Source organism: Paramormyrops kingsleyae, chromosome 23 (assembly GCF_048594095.1).
Source record: "Paramormyrops kingsleyae isolate MSU_618 chromosome 23, PKINGS_0.4, whole genome shotgun sequence".
Classification (NCBI taxonomy): Eukaryota; Metazoa; Chordata; class Actinopteri; order Osteoglossiformes; family Mormyridae; genus Paramormyrops; species Paramormyrops kingsleyae.
This window is the reverse complement of record NC_132819.1, coordinates 2,020,776-2,037,456: the sequence shown is the minus strand read 5'-3', so window position 1 is coordinate 2,037,456 and position 16,681 is coordinate 2,020,776. Positions and strand designations below refer to the sequence as shown.

The 16,681-nt window shown below is 40.5% G+C and overlaps 1 protein-coding gene across 6 annotated transcripts in view; it reads right to left on the bottom strand.

Moving 5' to 3' along the window:
* Positions 1 to 183: 183 nt before the first annotated feature.
* Positions 184 to 16,681, bottom strand: part of LOC111858202 (histone-lysine N-methyltransferase ASH1L-like) — a 79,294-nt gene continuing 62,796 nt past the window's right edge. For all 6 annotated transcript variants that reach the window (XM_072705607.1, XM_072705606.1, XM_072705608.1 and 3 more), the window contains 6 exons: positions 14,084 to 14,174; positions 13,653 to 13,791; positions 13,280 to 13,452; positions 9,761 to 9,927; positions 6,647 to 7,019; positions 184 to 2,082 (listed from right to left, as the gene is read on the bottom strand). In XM_072705607.1, coding sequence (XP_072561708.1) covers positions 1,991 to 2,082; positions 6,647 to 7,019; positions 9,761 to 9,927; positions 13,280 to 13,452; positions 13,653 to 13,791; positions 14,084 to 14,174 — 1,035 coding nt within the window. In that variant the 3' untranslated portion in view covers positions 184 to 1,990. The remainder of the gene's footprint in view (positions 2,083 to 6,646; positions 7,020 to 9,760; positions 9,928 to 13,279; positions 13,453 to 13,652; positions 13,792 to 14,083; positions 14,175 to 16,681) is intronic.

The window sequence follows — 16,681 nt, the reverse complement described above, 5'->3', positions numbered from 1 at the left end:
AGCTTAAAGCAGTACACCACATTATACAATATAAAATGTAAAATGTATCTCTGAACAATCAAAAGCAGCATTTTTGTTTAGCAAGAGAGATGTATATACGAATTACTCACTGGATAAGTGACTGGAAGTAAGAAAAGGAAGTAGGATAAGTAAACGTATTTTAATGACAACAATAATCGTCTGTTTACTGTAACGTAGTGTTTATTTAAAAAAAATGAATAAAATATAAAAAGTAAAAACAAAGAGCATTGTCAAGACTTTAGAATCATAATTACAAACTTTTAACCAGAGTGGAAGAACTCGGGACAAACTTTTGAATCCCACACAATGTCCATCAGTCTGTCCATTTAAATTAGCATTAGTTTTTTGCGATTGTCTAAAAAATTAACAAAAATAAAATTACACAAATGCACACAGAAATACAAGCAACACATTTATTACAGCTTTCACAAAATTAGAATAGTTTTTATTAAAAAGATATGATATCGAGTTAACTTTTTTTTTTTGCCTCTTACAAATATCAATACATCACCATGTTGGGTTGCTTTTTTAGTGTTCAACACTTTTGCAGCAAATCAGGGGTTAAAGTCCTCCTCAGGAATCATGAACAGGACAGTAGGTTACTGCCTCCCCATCTTCCATCTTATACGAAATTTGTCTCCTCTTTGTTCCCCACCCCCCACCCCCACTTCCTCAGCATTTAGATACAATTAATATATATGCAAAAAAAAAAATGCTTAAGGAAATTGTATGTCACAAGATAAACACCTTCTTGCTGCGTCAAGCTTACATTTGACAACAATACTAGCAACCGCAGCAAAATTATTAATAACAATAATAGTAATATTAATAATAATACAAGTAGGCTCCATTGTCCGGATCCTGTACAATACATGAAAAACCAAATCTACCATATGATATTGCTATTTCAGACTCCATTGTAGCCTACACCAGCAACACTAAGCAACTTAGCTTGCAACAATTTGTTAGGCCAGCCTTATTTTGACAGTCCAAATTGGACAGAATGGATCAGTCCAGTGGATTTCCTACAGTCTTGTCCCAGGTCATCCATAACCTTATTAAACTTTAAAATGAAAACATAAATTTTACCATGGAAACAAAAAAAAAAGACTCTCTGGGAAAAACGGCCTTATGAGCAATCTTTCACAAACAACCTTGCCCATGCTCACATACTCAAAACCTGTGTTAGTCTCACATATCTTCTTTTATTTTGGCATGTGACTTTAAGCATTTATCAACTCTTACACCCATAAGAGTCTATGAAGTCATGCCAAATGAGCATGCACAGATGAATGTATGAAAGCATACATGCTGGCCACTGTGCTCCCAGAGCTCTGTTCTCCCCGTGAGCTGACTGCTCAAGTGAGAGAGAGAGAGAGAGAGAGAGAGAGACAGAGACCGCCAACCTGTGCTACTTCACCTACACGTCAGTCCTGTGAATTCATGCCCTTCAAGCACAGGTCCTTCATCTTCTCCATCATCATAACTCTGCTAAATATATCTGAGGATTCATCAGCTTATAGGTCATTCTCAGATTATGACACAGGTCCCTGTGTGGCACTACAGGTCACCATATCACCCTGTGACATCTCCCACCCTCCTAGTTTTTCTGTGACTGTGCTGAGGCTTGCCAGTTTTTCTGTGTTTACTTCCTGCTTTATAGTGTTACCACTTTATTTCAAGTTTTTATCGAGGACCTTCTGCTGCAGCTGGGGTTTTTGTTACACGTTTCGGATAGATTGTACTGTCTGTAATACAGTACATCGCTCTGCGTGTCTGAGTCCTTACCCTTAGCCCTTCCATCGCCATGGTTCTCTCAGGCTATATTCTGTCTTCTAGCTATCCATAATGTCCTTCTGTGTATTTTCATCTCCTTTGGAGAAAACAGAGAAGACAGACTTGAGGAGGTGACAGTGCAAAGTTTTTCCCCTGCTGCTTCTTCCCCAAGCTATAAGTGCATGTGGTGGCATCATTTCCTGCCGCTGAAGTCAGCTAATCCTAGTGTCCGTCTGCGCAGGCGGCGCCCTGGTCCCTCCTCCAGGAGGTAGGTCACATCTATAGCTAAAAACAGAAAAAGACAGTAAGAAAAAACCAGTAAGTAAGGAGGATAACACTGATTGATGCTGCTATATCGGTACTGGCTAAATCCAATAAATGTGCAATAGGTGAACCTAAGTATAGTCAAATAAAACATTCTACATGCTTAGATCATCCAGTTAACTCATACAATTGTATGAATACACAAAGAAAAAGGTATGTTCAATTTAAGCTCTTCAGACACTTGCAATGCTTTGCCAAAGTTATGTTGGTCATGTTTTATCGGCACTAAAAAGCAAACTATAGAGTCACATACTAGTGCTGGTTTAATAATTTTCATAATTAGGTACATAAAGGCAATAATTTTGTTGTCTAAGAAATATTTTACTATAGTTTTCGTGGAAGGATCACTGTATATCTGGTATATCCATTTTCAGAAGCAGACTTAAATAATATTTTTGGGCATCTAGAAGCTGTATTTATCGTAGCTTCAAAGGGAAAAATAACATTCATGTTGTCAAAAGTAATTCCCATGGAACAATCAGTGCTGTGGATCAATTATTAAGACAGATTACAATTTTAATCTTTTGACAATTTGAGTGGGCGACTTGGTGGTGCAGTGTTTTGCACTGTCTCCTCACACCTCTTGGGTCAGGGTCTCCATGTGAGTGGAGTTTGCATATTCACCCCGTGTTATGGTGGGGTTTCCTCCAGGAATTCTGGTTTCCCCCCTCAGTCCAAAATATGCTGATGCTAATTGGAGTTATCAAATTGCCCATAAGTGTGCATGTGTGTGAGTGCGCCCTGCAACGGATCGGCACCCTATCCTGGGTTGTTCCCTGCCTTGCGCCCATAACCTCTGGGATGGGCTCCAGACCCCTAGTGACCCTGAATAGGACAAGCAGTTTCAGAAAATGGATGGATGGCAATTTTATGGGGTAAGCCAAGCTTCCTATGTAGTCTTAGAGCGATCACCTGTGCTAGATAATCTTGAAAAGAATCAATCATTAAAATTGCACAGATAACTAAGTTTTGTTTCCTACAAATTAAAAATGTTTTAGTGAAACATAACCCCCATCTCCCCTCTCGCATGCGCTCTGTGAATTTTATCACCAACATTTCAAAATACCGGAACTGTATTGCAAAATAACATTATTTTAGAAAAATCTATATACTATAGATAGTAGGAAAAAGCCTGATCTCCTCTATCATGGGCCTTGCAATGTCAGAATGACATGTACATAACATGCAATGTCACAAATCACTAGGCATGTAACGAAGAATCGCGAATTGGTTAAAAATTGATGTAAATGTATGACGATTAAAACCGGCTGATGAGGAAAATGAATCGCTACTTTAGAAGTACTTCACAGTACTTTAACAGAAAGTGTAATATTACATTTGATATCACGATGTCAGTTCAATGTCAGATGTCACTGCGTATTCACGTCGATGTCGGACGTAAGTTTTTGGTTTTGACCGAATGCGAGATGGCGAGCGAATCTGAAATTGAAGACGGTGCTGTGGTGCAGTGGTTAGCGCTGCTGCCTCATAGCAAGAAGGTCCTGCTTTCGGTCCCGGGTCCTTTCTGTGTGGAGTTCGCACGCTCTCCCTGTTTTCGCTGAGGCTCCGGTTTCCTCCCACGGTCCAAAAACGTGCAGGATAGGTTGATTGGTGAGTCTGAATTGGTAGTTGTGTGAGTGTGTGCGCCCTGTGGTGTATAGGCGACTGCCTGGAGGTTGGTTCCCGCCTGCGCCCATTGTTCTCGTGATAGTCTCCGGTCCCCCCTGTGACCCCAGTTGGAATTAAGCGGTTTCAGAAAAAGGATGGATGGACGCACCGCCCAATCTTATATGGTCAGTGTGGCAGCATTTTAGCTATCCGGTAATCACAAACGAAAACAGCGAGAGAAGCACAGACAAGACAAAAACTGCATGCAAACATTGTAAAAGACTGATAACATACACAAATAGCACGATGAACATGCTTTAGTACGTCCACCGGCATCACAGTGAGCTGAGCGAAGATTATTAAAAGGGCAAACCATGCTAAAAAGCAGCACATGCAAGCCTTAGTTTAGTAGATTTTTTCAAATTTATTTACTTATTTTGATTTGAGATTTTTTTAAAACAGTATTTTATTAAATTTCAGTTGCGCTGTTAAGAAGAGGACACGTTTTGCAAAGTTTAGAAAGATAATTAAAGGAATATTTTTGAATAAACTTGTCTGCCGCTCATTCTGCTAAAAAATCATGAGAAAATCGTATCGTGAATTCAGAATCGTGAGTTGTATCGAATCGTGAGTTGAGTGTATTGTTACATCCCTACAAATCGCCCAGCCCTATTTTGGGACATTGTGTTGAAGAGATAGAGACTGATTCAAAAGAATGGTCAGATGCAAACTGAGAACAAGTAGGTGGGCCTTATCCAAAGAGCAGGCAGTGGTCTTGGAGGCACTAAATATATCAGATAGTTGAGAGGAATCAAGGGGAATGAAGAATGAGAGCCAACTTTGGGAGGAGAGTGGATAGCGATAGGAGACAGGCAGTGAGATCAGGGAGAAAGGCAGATATGAAGTACTGGCAGCCAAAGAGCTCTAAATAGTGGAAATTTTATCCTGGAAAAAGCAAACGAAGTTGCAATGATCAAATTAGGAAGGATTGGTATTATTGGGAGGTTGTAGGAGTTCTTTTAACAGTAGAAAAAAAGAGTGTGAGAATTTCAGTTTGTGCCTCTGACTAGGCTGAAACAGCAGGTCGAGGAGCTGTACAGGCATCTGCAATGAGACAGAGCAGATTGGCCTACCAATCTGCCCCTCCTGTTTCTCCCTAGTGTGGCTTTAACAAGCCACACCTGTTATGCATCAGTCTTACTTCTCGTTCCTACCCTTGTGTAATGCACTCCCACTGCCTCGCATTCTACTCCCTTGGTAGTCTTTGTATAATGGTGCCTCCCAGTCCTGTGTTCCCCAGTCTTAACATTGATGTTGTCCTTTGCCCTGATTCTGGCTCCTGTGTCTTTCGTTCCAAACCCTCACAACATTCTCTCCTCTGTATTTGAGGTCACATCAAATCCTTGCCTCATTGCAGCAACTGCAAAAAAACCCTATGCTTGTTTATACATTATGGAAAAATTTTGAGAAATGCCCTGCCAAATTTGGCACATAGCACAAAATATCATGGATTTCAAAATGCATTTTTTGAAAATGTTACATTAAAATTTGACCAAATTTTGATGGGAAGTAGTCTAGGACCTTGCCTTTGAGAAAGTATAAGAGTTGTTTATACCTTATGGGAAAATTCTGAGAAATGGCCTGTCAAACTGGACTCATAACACAAAATATCATGGATTTCCAAGTACATTTTCTTAAAAATGTAACCATAAAAGTTGACCAAGATTTGCCTGGAAATAGCCTTGGACCTTGCCTTTCAAATGCTATATGACTTGTTTATACATTAATGGAAAATAAGAAATTAATTGTATTCAAGTACATCCTATACTTCGTACATATGAGTATTAATCCTTATGTGCAACCGCTTAGAGTCTGTTATTTTCCTAAACGCGAGCTGATATTGTAATGTCTATGTGTGCACCACACATTTAAAGCGCGGATGGTTAGACCGTGTATCGGCAAAGCATGGATAGCTTGACCGCAGTTGTCAGATATGGGACATTTAGGTAATAGTTTTGAACCAAAAACTGGAAATAGACGACCGGAGTGAACACTTAAAATGACAAGCAAAGAAAACGGATTGTCTATTAAGTCAGCGTAATCATTAACATCAGGAGTCTGTATTATGTTTCACAAATGATTCCTGCTTAGCTGGATAACTTGTCAGATTTAAGGTACACCAATTTAAATGGATTTTATCTTTGTTCACTTACATTTACCACAGACTACCTTAATTACAATAAGCTATCTGGCTTATTTCGCTGTAAATGTAGACAATATGATTCATCGTAAAATGGCATGATGTAAGGATGGAGTGGTGCAAACGTGCGAGGTAAAATCAGGTACAGTAGGTGGTATGGATTGGGTAATGACAACGCTAAGGGGGTTAGCTTCTTTGTTATTTATCTCATATCTGCCCAGTACATTTTTTGTTTACAAAGCTTAAAGTAAAAATCAATTTTTTATTTATATGTTCCAGTATTCAATATTCAATTCATTGTAAGGCTGATAATGTTATAAAATGAACAAAAAAGACAATTAAATCGTTATTCACAATTATTTGTATTTCATGACTGTGATGCCCAATGACTCCAATACACCCTGCTCCTCACAGCCCTCTTTCCTCCAGGAGTTCAAGGATATGCAGTTTGGCTAAGTGGTACCCCTAAACTGCCAATAGCATGTGGGTATATGTATGTGTGCCCTGTGATGGGCTAGCATCCTAGTAAGGGTGTACCCCAGCATCGTGCCCTGTGCACACCAGAATAAGTGCCTGGAAGATAAAAGAATAAATATAAAACTGGTGCTCTTGTAAAATATGACATGTAATCAACCCACTGCTTCAGGCTTGTTTGAGATGTTCACACTCATTCAGGCCTTGGAGATTGGCTGCAGGCAGAGCCTCCACGCTACTCACTGGTCTTGCTAGGCGTTTGATGCAGAAGATTCAGCAGAATCTTGTTCAGACGCTGCCTCTGTACCTCCCTCCTTTCAGATTCAGGGAGGGTTACGGAAGCAGAGGAGAAACTCAGTCTCTCGCCCTGGTCCCCTTGATCATCGGCAACACACTCCTGCACAGGAGGGGCTGGAGACATCATGGTGGAACGGGACCGTGGGAGGGTGTCGCTGGGAGTGTCTGAGTCGCCCTCCTCGCCGCTGAAGCGTGGCCCCCCACCTGTATCACCTGGGGACGGGTGACCCCCCACGCCTGCTGAGGCCAGCTTGGGCCGCTCGCTTTTCCAGGACGGTCGTCCTCCGTTCCTCCTGTAGCTGTCAGGCACATGGTGCGGCTGGGGACACAAACACTGTATCAGGTGACTTCACAGTGCCTTCCAGCTACACAGCACATGGAGTAAACCCATCTACATCTACTTTAATGGGGTCATTCAGGCAAAGGACCCTGGGAACAACCAACTGACCACTTTTAGGCTGAAGCCTACCAGCAAAAATGACTATCAATTTTTATTATATACACTATTTTTAACATCTGATTTGATTAAAAAATTATTTTTGCTACCAAGCATGATAACCGACCTTCCATTAAAAATTTAAGAAGACTCCTCCTGCTGCGTTGAAACTTGGCACAGTGGCCTCAGACTCAGGAGTGTGAACTCCAGCCTCACGCTGTGTGTGATGAGTCTACATGTTCTCCACATGTCATGCAACTGGTATCTGTAAATTGCCCATAGTGTACTACTGTGTATAAACAGATGGGATTCAGAGCCTTCTGAGATGGATGGACAGGTGGATGGCTCTGTCATGTTGATGTGCTGATAGACTGGATGGCCCCTGACAGTGAGAATGAAGGCGTGCAGGGGCGGGGGGGGGAGATTTTCAGGTTATTTTTTCAGGTGTAGATTTTCATCTTTCATCTCTGAAGAGACAGGTAAATAAAATAAACCCCCCTGTCTGGGGCCACTGTCCCTCTCATGACACTATCCTTAAAATGATAAAGGTGCCATGCGCTGAGCATTACACTGAGTCCACATGAATGAAGTGAGAACTTTCTGTTATACTATGGTGATTTTTTTGCTAAAACTGTAATAACACGTTGGTGGTACATATGGAGCTCTTCTTCTTTTCAATTTTTTTTCCATAAACACAAAATACTAAACTGAGCTCACAAAATCCCTAAGTTGTGTACATGATAATTTTTCTCTGTTCCCAATTTGATATTTTGAATCCTTCACTTAATTTTAAATTTAATTAAAGTTAACATTTTACTTATTTGTGTTCTTGTCTATAGAAAATGTGACTGGATAATCAGAAAATGGAATGAAGTGCATGAATATATGAAAATATGTTTCAGATCTTGCAGTCAACCCCCCTGAACCTATATCTTGATAAAATGTCTCCCATTCCAAATTTATTCTCCTGTATATTTTTCTAATGGACAAAATCTATGTTTTGTAGTCATTTAGTTACCATTTACTTATTTATGTGTCAGGTATTTTGTTATGAATTTGTCTTTAATTTTAATGAGTAGATTACACAGTTGTACCGTTTTGCTTTACATTACATTGCATCCCAAACACACAACAAAAGCCAGAACATTGTCAAAGCAGGAAAGCACACCCATAGATTCCTTTGCTGTCAGAGTTTTCAACCCCATCATCCTCTAATTGCCAGCTCCCAATTAGTTAAATAATTAACTTGACCTCAATCAGCATTTTCAGAATCTCATGGTCTATCCATGTCATTGTGTCTAATATGTGGGCTTTTGGCAGTTTTTTGATTGCAGTCACAGATCTTTTTATAAAATTAAGGTTTCCCTTGTGGGGATGAAATAACCCCCACGCACTCAGACACACACATACGCACACACGCGCACACACACACAGCTGTTTCTGTGACTAGTGTTAATGTAATTAGGTCCACCGGATTTATGCATATTCTTTCATATGCCATCACTGACTAGACCAAGCCAGGGGGGGTCACCCACAATACATTTTTCCATGAAAATACTGTAGTCGAGCAACAATATTATTAATACAAGCCTACCTTATGCACTCTCCCCACCTCTCCAAAAAACAACAAAAAAACATGGTAAAACTAAATTCTCCCACAATAAATTTTGGCAAGTTTCCTGCAATACATTTCACCGAACAGCTACCGGAGTGCTACTGATAAAAATTGCCGAATGCGGGGACTAGCAACAAAAAATTCACATAAACTTTATATTTTTGGGAAGATCTATCTCTAAATTTTATCATTTCCAATTCACGACCCTACAATGTGCCTGAAAAGTTAGAAAAAGCTGCTTCATTTTTGGCATTTTTGGGGCAATTTAACATAAAATGAAACTAGATCTTCATTCATATAATGTTTTTGTTAAGCAGTAACAAGACCCTTCAAATACTTTTTGACTACTTTTTCACATTCAAAAAGTAAAATGTTGTCTGCTTTCACCCTTCTCTTTGCTGCCACTAAGTAGGGTTTGAAAAAGTTTGAAAAAGATCCACAAAAACTTTTTGAATTACCATCTTAATGGCATCGAGTGTCAAAACTGCCTTTATTTTGTTACCACTATGCAACGCTTCCACTATCTCAAAATTTAATCTGTTCCAGCTAGTCACCCATACCATGCATCTGCATAGTTTGAAAAAGATCCAGCAAATGGTTTTTAAGTTATCGTCTTATCAAAGGGTCTGTGGCAGTGGTAGCGGCGGCCCAGTCCAAAAACAACATGTAATCTTCTAAATCCCAGTAATATAATTAGCACTGCCAGTCACTGTCATTTACTGTTATATCCTCCTGAGACCCCACCCACTCATTTATGTCCATTGTAGTGGACATGTTGTTTTTGCATCTATCTTTTCACTGATGTAAGGAAACGTATTTATTCCTGTTGTACACTAAAGAGGACATGCTGTGAAATTAAAAATAAAAATAAATTTGAAAAAATCTAAATTGTAAGATGCCTTATTTCCTCCAAAGACAAATAACCTAAAATTGAAGCACACTTTTTTCCTTGGGTCTCAGGAGGATATAGTTTGGCATCAGTAAGTCACCCCTCCCCCGCCTTCCTTACTGAAAAATCCCTCTTGGGGGCTAGCCGCTTGGGAAAGTGGCTGAAGGCGTACGGCTTGGTGCACGCGGGGTAGCGGTTGCGGTGGATCTTGTAGAAGAGGTGAGCTGACTTGTCCAGCCGGTAGTCGCAGATATAAACATCCTGCTCCTTCACACTCTTGGGCCGCCCTGCAGAGGAGGCAGCTGTGTGTTGGAGCATGTAGCCGTACGCGTTCCTGCATTAACGGTATTCTGCATTCTTGTGGGGTGTGACCGGCAGGGAAAGCAGTAAAGATTACGACATACTCTAACACTCACAAAGATGCCACCTCAGTGCAGATTACAAGATCAATAATACATTTCATTTCGATGGGGGGGAGATTCAGAGGTATGTGTATGTACTGTATATACATTCATTGGCCATTTTATTAGGTACACATTGCTAGTACTGAGTTTAACCCCCTTTTGCCTTCAGGACTGCCTTAATTCTTCATGGCGTAGATTCAGCATGGTGCTTGTAACATTCATCTTAGACTTTGGTTCATGTTGACATGACAGCATCACAGAGTTGCTCCAGATTTGTTGGCTGCCCCTTCATGATGCAAACCTCCCATTCCACCACCTCCCATAAGTGCTCCATTGCAGTGGTTCTCAACCCAGGGGACTGCAGGCCACTAGGGGGGCTCAGCAAGGACAGAGGGGGGGCACGTAATATACTTCAAAAGCATAGAAAAAAGTATAATATTGTAAAAGATATATTTTCAAAATGAAATGCAGGATGACACAATACCGTTTATATCAATACACACATACAATGCATTAAAATGAGGGCCTTATTAAGGATTTTTAAATAGAAACTAATAGTATTTCTTCCCGATTGTAAACAGTATGAGAGCTTTGGTTGTGACATTACATAGAATCCCAGAATTTACAGCTAAAATCAGGCCATTTCCTTAGCGGTGTCTCACAGGGAAAAGCGTGGAATCATTGATAGATGGCTATTTCATATTAAAACAATTCAAATAATAATTTACAATATTTGTTTTACAAATGCCTTAAAATGAGGATCTTTGCAGTTATTAAGTTTATGTTTTCTGCTTGTTAGGCTTCTGATGTTAGAGCCATTTGCTAAATAGGTTTTAGATTTAGTTATTTTATCCATAAATATTCAAAATATTCACCTTCTGTTTTGAGAGCAATGGTATAGACTGAGAGAAAAAAAAAGTATTGGTGGATGCAGGGGCTTCATGGAATAAAAAACGTTGAGAACCACTGCTCTACTGGATTGAGATCTGGTGACCGTGGAAGGCACTTGAGTACAGCATCATGTTTAAGAAACCAGTCTGAGATGATATGATCTTTGTGGATGTTATACTGCTGGAACCGGCCATTAGAAGCTGGGTACACTGGTCAAAATATCTTTGTCAACGAACCTTTTTGATGTGACGGAGACGAGACACAACGTAAATGCTGGTCATGTGATGATAATTATAACTAAATATATCGTATAATATTGTTGACGGATAAAAAGGAGACTGAATTTGGTTTACAAAATAAAAACTATACTAAAATGTCTCTTCATTTTCATTGATGAAAACGAGACGAGACGTTATTTCCTCTCATTTAATCGCGCTATTATTATTATGCAGTATTTCTGTTTCCTGTGTCTCCCATTCTGGCGCACAGATGGCGGAGAAATGCGGCCACAAAATATCGGGAAAAAACACCACAAACCTTAAAACCTTAAAAGACATCTCAAGGCATTCCACAATGACATTGAGGTAAGTGAAGACTTACCTCAATATTTTAGAAAGCTCATGCCAACTGTGGTTAACATGTTATCATTAGCAATAGATGTTTTCCTGCTAGTTGGACACTTGGCGATTTGTACAAAACATCTTTTTGATAAGATGCTTGATAAGAATACGTGGGTAAAGGGAACACTTTGAAGCTATGTAGGCATTTTAGCAAGCTAAAGCTAAGTAGTAAACTGAGAATGAGCTCAGTTGTCTTGAATCCTGGTGATCTAAACTTTCAAGCTTTCATTACTGCGTGACTAGATATATGTCTAAAGGGGTAGTGTTTGAAACATTTAAAGAGCGTTTTTCGGAACATCGTGCGTGGGTCTGGCTTGCCAGGCTAGTTACCATCCACGGAGAGGTAGGCTCTGGCTACAGCTCATGTAAATACCTGCTAATTGTGAAATAATGTTCTTGTGGAAAGGATGTTCGTGAATGATTCAGAGCATGATGCATTTTGGTTCAAAAATGTTTGGTTGGCAAAAAAATTTTTATAAATTCAAATCAGACCGTCTTCCGTGTCTGGAATGGATTCAATGTATTCTTGAGTCTATAAGGTAACAATAACATAATAATAAGAACCTTGTATTAATTGTGAAATGCGTTTGACTAAAAGAAATTTTTTTTTTTGTCTATTCTACTTGGTACTTGTACTATCTTGACTAGGTAAAATAGAATTGCATTACTAAAATAAAGAGACTAAAATACAATTTTCATTGACTAAAACTAGACTAAAATGTCATCAGTTTTCGTTGACTAAATCTAGACTAAATTAGTCATGAATAATTCTGACTAAAATATGACTAAAACGCCCAGACTTTTAGTCAACTGAAACTTGACTAGACTAAAATGAGTATGGACATGACTAAGACTAATAATAACTAAAATGACAGCTTGACGCAAAGACTAGACTAAAACGGAAATTAAGACAGGCTGCCAAAAACAACTATACATAAAGGGATGAACATAGTCAGCAGTAATACTCAGGTAGGCTGTGGCATTTAAAAGATGCTCAAGTGGTACTAAGGGGCCCTTAGTGTGCAAAGAAAATATCTCCCACACTATTACACGACCATTACCAGCCTGAACTGTTGACACAAGGCAGGATGGATCCATGCTTTAATGTTGTTTACACCAAATTCATTCAATCGAATTTTGGTGAGCCTGTGGCCACTATAACTTCATTCTCCTGTTCTTAGCTGACAGGAGAGACACCCAGTGTGGTCTTCTGCTGCTGTAGCCCATCTGCTTTAAAGTTTAATGTGTTGTGCATTCAGAGATGCTTTTCTGCATACCTTGGTTGTAATTAGGGGTTATTTGAATTAATGTTGCCTTTCTATCAGCTTGAACCAGTCCGGCCATTCTTCTCTGACCTCTGCTATCAACAAGGCATTTTCACCCAGAGAAACATTACTCACTGGATGTTTTTTTTCTTTTTCTGTCCATTCTCTGTAAACCCTAGAGATGGTTTGCATGAGAATTCCAGTAGATCAGCAATTTCTGAAATACTCATACCAGCCCGTCTGACACCAACAATTCTGCTACATTCACAGTCATGTCAATCACCTTTCCTCTCCATTTTGGCATTTGATGTGATGAAGGTCCTGACCTGTATCTGAACGATTTCATACATTGTGCTGCTGATATATGATTAGCTGATTAGATGTACCTGGTGTACCTAATAAAGTGGCCAGTGAGTGTACATATACTGCTAGTGGCAGAGCTCAGCAGCTGGGCCTCACCCTTGCAGTAGGTGTAGAGGTCGAGGACACAGCAGGTGCCCACCACTGCCTCTAGTGGGATGATCTCATACAGCGGAACCCGGAAGAGCTCGTTGTGGTAGAAGCGGCGTGAGGGCGAGTGGTGTGTCTCATGAGGCCGGAAGTAGTGGTGGCCAAACGCAAAGCGCTCACCACTAGTGGACAAAAAAGTGGAGAGGGAAGGGGAGGGCAAAGGGGCATATTTCAAGCATCATTTTCACCATGCCGTGCTACGTCTTAAATTGTTGACAGGCCCCATCCTGCAATGAGACATGAACTGTTTTGCCTGCAAACTGGCATTTACTCTTGGAAATATTAGACCAATACCAACTCAACTGGCGCCCTTTTCTCTTACTTCTCATTCTTCCAGAGCTTCTCGATGCGAAAGATATCCAGCTTGTCCCTGTTTATGTGAGACAGGAGGCGGTAGGACTGTCTGACCGGCTGACCATCCTGAGTGCGTCGACTGTCCCTCATCAGGTACACGCAATCACCTACGAAGGCGTCAGGCTTGGGAATTAGCATCGTCACTGACACACACAAACACACACACACACAGATACAGAGACAAACACATACACAAACAGGCACAGAGACACAAAAACACAGAAAGACACACACACAGACGCAAAGACAAACAGACACAGACGCAGACACACACACATACAGACACACAGGAGACACAGACAGAAAGACAGACATACATGCACACACAAACACACACAGACACAGAGAAAGACAAACAGATACAAAGACACAAAGAGAGCAGCCTCCAGCCCCACCCACCTTGGTGCAGCAGCAGGTCATCACGCAGCAAGCAGATGTAGTAGATGGATCCAGACTGGGCGTAGCTTGGTTGTGGCACCATGGGTACTTCCTGTAACAAAGCAGGCAGCATTTTGATGGGACTTGTTCAGAGACTGTCTCAAGAACGCTGTTGGGTATTGAGTGATAGGACTGCCATAATAATAATAATAATAATAATAATAATGATAATAATAAGAAGAAGAACAAGAAGAAGAAGAAGAAGAACAACAACAACAACATCAAATCTGTAAAAATTGAGTAGGAAAGTAAAACAAATAAAAATAAAAGAATAAGAAAATAAATGCTTTTCATTATTGCTTTTTCTATATTGCTTTTGTGTTTGTTTTCTTGAAGGGTCAAGCTGTCAATCAACTGGCTTTGGGTGGGCCATCCTACCACGACACACCCCCTGAGATGGACTGAGAGGCAAACATGCCACAACATAGCCAATTTTAGCGGGGACTGCAAAACAAATGATTCTCTGCTCAAATTAAAGGCGGCTGGACTCAACAGGGATCCAAACAACTTCCCAAAGGATCAGTGGACCATTAACATGGATATTATAAATAAATAATTATATTATATAATTATATGATTTTATTATATTATATATATTATATGATTTTACCCAAACATCCAACATAATTCACACAAAATGACTGCAAATCCACTTTTCGGAGCTCAGACTCCAGTTGTTTCTGTCTGCAAAAAAAGCTGCAATTTCTTGTTAAATCATTCTGAACAATCAATCTCACAGCAGATCCTTCTCATTTTAGATGTGTTTTCTGGGCATTCAAGCTGAATGCTAATTCTGCCACAGTTTTTTTGCCCCTCAGTGGGCATATTCCACCTACTGTGACATCATGTGCATACCCACTATTAACTACTCAGTCTGGGCAGGAAGCCCCCCAGAGCCAGCTGATTGACAGCTTGGCCCTTCAAAAAAAGCAAAAGCAATAGGGAAAAAGCAACACAGAAAAGCATTTATTTTCTTATTCTTTTATTTTTTATATATATTTTACTTTCTTACTCAATATTTATTTTTTTATTCTTTTAAAGATTTATTCTATTTAAGACACTCCATGACTCCATAGATGGGAACCCTTGGTGAGGTTATTAAAATATGCTTCATTAATTGTTCAAGGGCTATATGAGATTCTAACAAATTATTATTAAACTGTTATTAATTGTTATTAGCTTGAAATAGCAAAATTAAGTAAATCTGAAAGTAATTTTTTAATATTTCAATTATTCCTAACAGCAGTTTTATTTAACATGACTGGAACATTTAAGGAAGCCAGCTAACAAATCTGGTTTTAAGGGAACTTTAATTAAAATCTTTAAAATTTAAGCAATTGATTTAGTGTGTGGCTTAATCAGGCCTAATCAGAAAGCTATCAGAGCTGAAAGCTAACAAAAACGGTCAGGCACAGGCCCCAAGGCTAAGGAAACACTATTTTTACGATGAGCATGTGGGACATTCGTCAGTGAAATAAAAATGTTGGTACTCTGTTGACTGTGAGAAAGGCGACGGGAGTGTTGGGAACAACAGAAGCGCCTCAACAACACTGTCGGTACTGTGCCCGGTGCCCCGCCACTCTCGCATGACACTTGTCTCTGAGGAGCAGAGTACTGTATCTTTGTCTCTGGTGATTATATCTCAAAATGCTTTGGACAGTACATTCTGTGTGGCAAAGTTTACTATCTGAGCAAGTTTCATTTGCGTAGCACCAACACAGCCAGAATTCCAAAGGGGGTGCACCCCCCTTCATCTTTGTCTCAGATAACCTTATAATATTTTCATAACACACACACTGGACCTAAAGTTATCTGAGAAAGCTTCACAGATTTAGCTTCAGTGCAGCTAGACTTGAAAACGGTGCATACCCTTATACATAAGGACACACCCCCCTTCACCCCTGCATGTGTGTGGGTGTGGGTGAGTGTGTGGCTCAGTGGGCTAAGCCGTGTGCCAGTAATCACAAGGTCGCCGGTTCAAGCCCAGCCTCAGCACATCTGCGGGTCCTTGAGCAAGACCCTCAATCCCCAGCTCCCTGGGCGCCGCTACGGGTGGCTGCCCTTCGCGGACAAGTTGAGGGAGGCGTAAAAACAATTTCCCCACGGGGATCAATAAAGTATTAATTATGTTCCTGTCAGTTGATCTTCTCCTAATATGCTTTTCATAAATCTACACAATAGACCAACATCAATAAACAGTGCGAACTTTGTAAGGTACTAATAACAGAGTTATTGAGCCAGTTTATGAAATACGAAACAAGCTGCCGTAACATGCACCCCCCCCCCCCCCCACCGCATGCTGCACGTGATATGGATTATTATGCCATCCATCCATCCATCATTTGCTGCTTGTCCGGGGTTCGGGTCGCGGGGGCAGCAGCTTCAGGAGAGGCACCCAGACCTCCCTCTCCCCAGCTACCTCTACCAGCTCCTCGGGGAGGACACCGAGGCGTTCCCAGGCTAGCCGAGAGATATAATCCCTCCAGCGAGTCCTGGGCCTGCCCCGGGGCCTCCTCCCTGTAGGACATGCACGGAAAACCTCTCCGTGTAGCTGCCCAG